The sequence below is a fragment of the Austrofundulus limnaeus genome, unplaced genomic scaffold (genome assembly GCF_001266775.1).
Source record: "Austrofundulus limnaeus strain Quisiro unplaced genomic scaffold, Austrofundulus_limnaeus-1.0 Scaffold208, whole genome shotgun sequence".
Classification (NCBI taxonomy): domain Eukaryota; kingdom Metazoa; phylum Chordata; class Actinopteri; order Cyprinodontiformes; family Rivulidae; genus Austrofundulus; species Austrofundulus limnaeus.
Window position 1 is genome coordinate 13,168 of NW_013952610.1, and position 6,974 is coordinate 20,141.

The 6,974-nt window shown below is 37.9% G+C and overlaps 2 protein-coding genes across 2 annotated transcripts in view; both read right to left on the minus strand.

The window, feature by feature from the left end:
* Positions 1 to 2,019, minus strand: part of brms1 (BRMS1 transcriptional repressor and anoikis regulator) — a 9,200-nt gene extending 7,181 nt beyond the window's left edge. The window contains 3 exon segments of the mRNA XM_014019075.1: positions 234 to 355; positions 441 to 666; positions 1,842 to 2,019. Coding sequence (XP_013874529.1) covers positions 234 to 355; positions 441 to 657 — 339 coding nt within the window. The 5' untranslated portion in view covers positions 658 to 666; positions 1,842 to 2,019.
* Positions 2,020 to 2,745: 726 nt separating this feature from the next.
* The window catches only part of ppp1r14bb (protein phosphatase 1, regulatory (inhibitor) subunit 14Bb), a 33,270-nt gene continuing 29,041 nt past the window's right edge, over positions 2,746 to 6,974 (minus strand). Inside the window, exons 2-4 of the mRNA XM_014019025.1 lie at positions 5,123 to 5,206; positions 5,012 to 5,044; positions 2,746 to 4,908 (exon numbers count right to left, since the gene is read on the minus strand). Coding sequence (XP_013874479.1) covers positions 4,840 to 4,908; positions 5,012 to 5,044; positions 5,123 to 5,206 — 186 coding nt within the window. The 3' untranslated portion in view covers positions 2,746 to 4,839. The remainder of the gene's footprint in view (positions 4,909 to 5,011; positions 5,045 to 5,122; positions 5,207 to 6,974) is intronic.

Here is a 6,974-nt window from a genome sequence, read left to right on the forward strand (position 1 = left end):
ACCTTTGTTCAAAGCAGCACGTATTATTTGTTCAGTGAATAAAATTAATGCAGACATGGTTGACCTTGACGTGCGAAAACCATGTTGGCTATTGCTTAGCATTTTATTAGCTTCTAGATGCTGAAGTAGTTGATTAAATAATGTTTTTTCAAGTAACTTAGAAAAAATAGGAAGAACAGAAATTAGCCGACTTTAATCTGTGTCCCCAAACTGCTGCAGTAAAGATAAAGGACTTGATTTTTTATTTTATTTTCTTGAACCTACTTCTCTTTGAGCTCCTGAAACTGTTTCTCCAGATCCATCATTTCGTCCAGACACTCTCCTCTCCTCCGTTCGCAGTCTTCATCGTCCATTTCTACACAGAGGTAAAGAAAAAAAGTTTATTTTTAGGTCGAGTTGCTTTGAAATAAACAGATTAACGCTGATTTATTTATTTTTACCTGAACTCTCTTCTTCTTCCTCCTCCTCTTCTTCAACCTCCTCGCTCTCCTCCATGTCGCTGTCCCTCTCCTCCATACTCTCCTCCATGGTCTCATTCCCTCCTCGTCTTTCGCTCTCCTTTGGTTCCTCCATCTCTCCATTGGCCTCTGGGAGCTGCGACCCTCTGTCCTCCTCCATCTCCTCCTCTGGTTCTCTCTCTGAGGGCTGGGCGGGCATGGCGAGTCACTATCATGGAGACSAAGAAGATTCAGAACTCAAAATACAGACCAAAGAGTTTATCGTCACTTCCTGTCGCACTTTAGCTGCGCTAAAGTACTTTTAGTTAGCTTTCTGCTACGCTAAACTGCAACAGTGCAACGAAAAGGACGGTTATGTGACAAAATGGGGACAATTCTGCCAAATTTCTTAAATATTAAACTAAAAATTAGTTCAACGTTCTTTAGATTAAGTGCAACCAGCCGGTGCACACACAACAAAACCTCTACTTGCATTCAAGACATTTATTTAAAGGGGAAAGTCAATTATTTAAACAAGCATTTGAAGAATAAAACTATCCACATCTGTAAACATGTTAAAGTAATCCTGGTAGGCTAAAGTTAAACTTCACAATCTGTGAAGGAGGCAAAGATTATAAGAAACAGAAAATTAAGGGGAAAAAATCAATCATATTTCTGGTTTAACATGTTTGTAAAGCTACTTCCGCTACCGACCGGAAATAACGCATTTTGTCATTAAATGAAAAAAAAAGTTATTTTTTGTATTCAATACTATGGAAAATATCGCTGCTATAATAGTAAAGCAAACTGTCAAATTTATTTGAAAAATTCAAAGGATTTTATTTTGTTGTGAACCGGAAGTCAAGTTTCGATCACGCTTCGCTTGATGTTCGGCAGCTTCCGTGATGTCATTTAAAACGTTCAACGACGACGACAGCAACAGTGGATATTTAGAGTTAATTAAACAWCCCAATTAGACCCGGGTCGGTTGTATCGAGCGTGTGTTTTACATGAAAAAGCCCGAAAGAAGAAACAAAAACTCGTCTCGTTTTTATTWTTWTTTTTTTTTTAATTTGCGGCAAACGGGGCAGCGAGCGAAGTCAAGTGCAACACTAGCTAACACTGAAAACACTAAAGACTGCCTGCTCCTCGTGTTTACAGTCTATAAACAACTTGTTTATTCAGACATTTCCTCCAAACCGACAGAGCGAGTGATAGAAAAGAAAACAAGCCTTGTTTTAATGTGTTTAAATACATCAGAGAATCATTGAAGCGTCTTTATTTTGGTCGTCTTGACCGCACACACACACAGACACACACACACGGATTAACAAACACCATCCTTCCGTCCGTGCGGGAAAGCGGTGCTGATTGTAAACAAAGCGGAAACAGAAAGCTGCTCACCTTGTTTGAATGTTGAAAGTGCAGAAAGTCAAAAGTTTGGGTTTGATGTGTTTATTTCCATGTTTGAAAGAAGTACTTCCTCCTCTCCAGCCTCTTCAGTTCGACACTTTGCCGGACTCAACAATCCGGCGATCTCAGCCAATCAGCGCCGAGAGCTCCGAGTCAGCTGGCCAATAGGAAACGGCAACGCCCCCCGGAAATCTTCTGACCAATCAGAAAGCAGGAACAGGTTTGCACAACCAATCATAATCTTATCTTTAAAAAATACAGCAAATAAAGTACTTTTGAATTTTATTTATTTATTTTTTTGCTGGTTTATTATTTAAAATTATATTTTACTTTAAAATGGGATCAACACAGTTACCAAAGATCAATAAATATAAAACTGGTTGATTTTAACAAAACAATTTACATTTAGCAGTTTTTTAAGCCAATAACTGGACTAAATTGATAAGGTTGAAACAAACAGAACAGAAGCTAAAAACAGTAGCTAAAATCTAGAAAAACTATAACTAAGAACTAAAATTAGAAAAAGTTGAAATAAAAAAAATAAAACAGTAGCTAAAATCTAGAAAAACTATAACTAAGAACTAAAATTAAGAGTCACCAAGTTGAAATAAAACAGTAGCGTGCAGCAAAAGTCAACAGAAAAGTAAATAAAAACTACATTTAAGATCTCTAAATGTATTTGTATGGAGAAATTATTTGTAACAAGGTTAAATAATTCAAAAAGTATAAAAATTACAAATACTACACCTGATAGCACTCAGCTTCTGAATATGATTGTTTAAAACAGCACTGAGTTTACACAAGTTTGACTCTTAAAAAAACATGCAGCACAAACRATAAAAAAAACAATAAGTGAATGCTGACTCAGCACGATAAAGAACAGCACGACTCCACGTTTATTTCAAATGTTTTTATTAAAGTTGCATAAAAGTGTAACAAAATTGGGCAAAAAACAAAACCTGTTGTTCATATTGCTACATTTGTTTTATCTAATCATTGTCAAAACAACAACAAAACAAAAACACCACCACTGGTCCAACCTTTAACTTGTCTATTCAGCCTCAGTCATAATGTTTGTTGTTTTGATTTACAACTTTTTTCTAATTTTGCCAACAGTATAAAAAAACAACTGACTTGTCAATAACAGTCTAAGAAGGTAGAATCCAAACCTGGATTTAGAAATAAAAATCATTAAATATCCACTCGTATTGGACCGATCAAATGCTCGGGTTGGAAATGCCACGCAGGAAAAAAAGRMAAAAAAAAAAAAAAAAAACAACCAATCAATCGCAGCAGAACTCATCTGAGTGGATATTTGTACAACTTACAGATTAACTCAAGGCTCAGTGTTGAGAAATGTCATGATAAAAACAGTAAAAATCTAAAAGAACCACTTGAATCAAGGTCTAAAGTATTAAACACGTCTAATAATCATAATAATATAAAAAAAATCTCATGTTTTTGTTGTTGTTTTTTTGGTTTGTGTAACATAAATTATACCTAAGGCAACATCTGTTTGTTTTTTAAAAGAAACTGAAGAAGAGAAAAAAAAATGGAGGAGAAAGGAAGAGCAGCAGGATGAAGAGGAGCGCAGAGAGAAAAAGGCGAGGCGGTAAAAAAGTTGTTTTTTTTTTTAAAGAGCTGGTATCACAGCGACCCCGTCCTGGGCGGGGCCTCGGCCTCGGCCTCTAAACCGGGTCGGATCAAATCCGGATGGCTTTATTCTCTGAGACGACGCGCGTTTGGGGAGAAAAAAAAAAGACTTAAAACTACGATCTCCCTTCTGTTTCTCAGAGCGGAGGGAGGGGCCACTCTGTTTTTTTAATCTACATATTAAAAAAATGAGTTTTGTTAAAAAAAGGCAGCTTTTAAATTTTTTTTCTGCTCGGACCGTCAGCGTGTGAGAACGACTAAAAACAGGAACCAGTCCCATACTGATAAAAACAAACCTGTCCTACAGTAACAGCAGAATACACAGGCCCAAAACACTCCGTACTAAGACACATGTTGCTGTACATTATGTAGCAACACACACTATTAGCATTTAGCAACACGGACCGAACGAGCCGAACGTTCAGCCGCTCCAAAACAACACGTCTGAGGAAAGAAATCCTACTTTTAACTCTGCAAAAAGAAAAGAAAAAAGAAAGGAAGTGCTTATTTGAAATGAAAATCTGATTTATTTTAGTCCGACCACGACAGCTCCTTTCGTTCCCGAGCATCAAATTTTCCTCGGCGCTCTAAACCGCTGTGGTCAGAGGTTCAGATTTTCTTCCAAAAAAAAAAAAAAAAGGGCCTTTTTTTGTCCTAAGAGACGCACAAAAAGACGACAGTCTTTAAATGCAACGCTGCAGCAAAGCCTCTATTTAAAAGAGGGGGTTAAGTTGGTGCTGAACCCCTAAAAAGGTCATTTAAAAACAAAAGCCTTCAAAATAAAAGCACCAAAGATAAAAAAAAAAAAGCGGCAGCTGGATTTTAAAATGGAGACATACCTCAGATATTCGTTCTGTTTGTTTTTTCTTTTAATTCTAGCTCTTTTTTTTTCTTCTTCCCACTCTTTTTTTTTAAAATAATTACAGGACTTTGCTGTCCTGCTCCTCCCCAGACAGATGGGAGGAAGAGGAGCTGGACGAGGAAGAGAAGAGCCAAACGACGGCTGCCTGAGATTTCAAAGCGATGGGGAAGAAGAGAGCCTGGATCTTAGCGCACCTGTTTTACATTTGTTCATTTTTAGTCTTTGCTGAGGATTTTTTAATTTATTGTTTATGAAATAAGGACGTTCAAACAAATAAAAAAATTAAAAAGTGATGTTAGATTGAATTCAGGCAACAAGAGAGAAAATCTGAGGCTCAAAAAAAAAATCATGATTTCCGATCCGACGTTAAATTAAAAATAAAATAAAATAAAAATGTGGGTGTGGTAGGAAGACGAGAGGTGAGGGCTGAAGAGGAAGGTAAGGAGGGGGGGTGATGATGAAGAGCAACCGTCATTATTTCTTCTGAGGCGTGGAGAGCTTCTGCATCCCTCGGATCTTATCCAGCAGCTCTGAGATGAAGTCCTGCCAGGAGGAAAACAAACAAACAAACAGACTTAAAAACAAACAAAAATAATTCTAACAAATAAAAGTTCCAGGAAGTCAAGAGGGAGTGAAGCTGATTTACCTCAGTAGGTTTAAAACAGTCGACCAGTAAGTCCTGAAACACGACACAAACGTTAAAATGATGCATTTAGTTTTCTAATATCTTCATTTTTTTTTGGTGTTTTTTTCAGACCTTAACTCTGGCCGCTCGCTCCACATCACTGGGCATATCCAGCAGCTCGTCCACGTCTATCTCCAGCTCTGGGATGGCCTCCTCCTGAAGAAAACACAAACAAAACAAAACTTATTAAACTCGGAATATTCTCTGCTCACAAACACGTCGAAACAAATCTTCATTTTTTTTCTTCCTTTTTTAAAAAGACGTTTGTCAATTTATGAGCTCAACCCTTTGAGACGCGAGTCCTCGTCTGAACAGTAGAGGGCAGCAAACAACCTCTCAGTGTTTTATAAACAAGACAAAGAAACTGATGGTTTTAAAATGGTTCAATTGAGATGAAAAAAAAACAACATTAAATATAAAACTGTTTGTCTCTGATTTTATTTATGACCCAACATGAACAGAAGGTATTAAAACAAAAACATGATTCAGGTACTTTAACAGTATGAACAGTAAATATCTTACCTGCAGCAGATAGTTCTTTGAACCTCAGTTTGGAGGAATAAATTCAAGAGGCTCACGGATATAAATCATTTCTCCAAGCTGAGGTTGTTCAAAGAGCAATCTACAGCAGGTGAGACGACAATTTAAATTTTTCTTTCAAGATTATAAAACTTTTTACTCACAGATATATCGGTGTGACAGAGCGATATTTTAGCTGATATTAATCTTCGACACCAGGGATACTTGGACATGCAGCAATTATGAAAGTTTTGTGTGTGTGTGTGTGTGCGTGTGCAGGGGGGRTCAGAAAGCTGAGAAAAAAGTGTAAAAACACAAAAAAATGTTTAAAATGATCATCATTTCAATCATTTTAAAATCTAATGTATTATAATAATCAAAATGTTATGTAAGAGAGGTTACTTTTTTTGTCAACATTTTGTTGAAAAGTTTTTTTTGTGGACATATAAAAATGTTTAAAACACGTTAGTTAATAAAATCTTACATAAACAAATGTGGTAATTATTGAAGAGTGAATAAAAGTGAGAAAAAACATTCTAAATGTGTATTTTTACATATTTTACATTATTTGTGTGTATGTTTTTTTTTGCGGGGGGGGTCAGAAGATAATGCTGTTGGGGGGCCACGGTATGGACATGTTTTGGAACCCCTGGTGTCATTTACAATACAAACTAAATTTTTTAAATGAACTCATCTGTGGGCCAGATTGAGCTCACCCACGGGCCAGATGTGGCCCCCGAACCGCCAGTTGAATCGCCCCACTTCACCATGTTCATGTAGTTTGCTGCTGTTGAGTCGGCTCGATCAGCGCGTCTCTAAACTTCCCTCAGCTCCTGACAAACTGAGCTCAGCTACTACCACGCCGAAATTTAGCTCATTATCTGTATGCGTTTAAGTCACTTTTGTGTTTGTTCATGTTGATTATCTGCAGCAGCCTGAGCCATTATGGTCGGGTTTACATCTACACCTAGTAGATGTGTAACCGACTGGAGTGTCAGGTTCTTTGTGAGATATTTTGCTAACACAGGGGCATCAAACAAAACGTGATTTGTTGTCTTTTCGGCGTCGGCGGACAAAGAGGGTAAAAATCTGAGTTCAGTTGGTGTTTTTTGTCCTGCAGGAATCTCACCGTCGCTCCCGTCCTCCCCCCCCCTGCTTGGAGCTGCCCCACACCAGCTGTCTCTGCACCTGCCCTGACTGCCACCCCCCCCCAACACACACACACACAGACACACACTCACGTCGAGTCTGAAACATGTCGGATAAACCGAGCCGTCTCCAGTGAACGCTCGGCTTCTTGTACACCTTCAGCATGGGGATTAAAGAGTCATAAAACCTGTGTGTGTGTGTGTGTGTGTGTGTGTGTGTGTGTGTGTGTGTGTGTGTGTGTGTGTGTGTGTGTGTG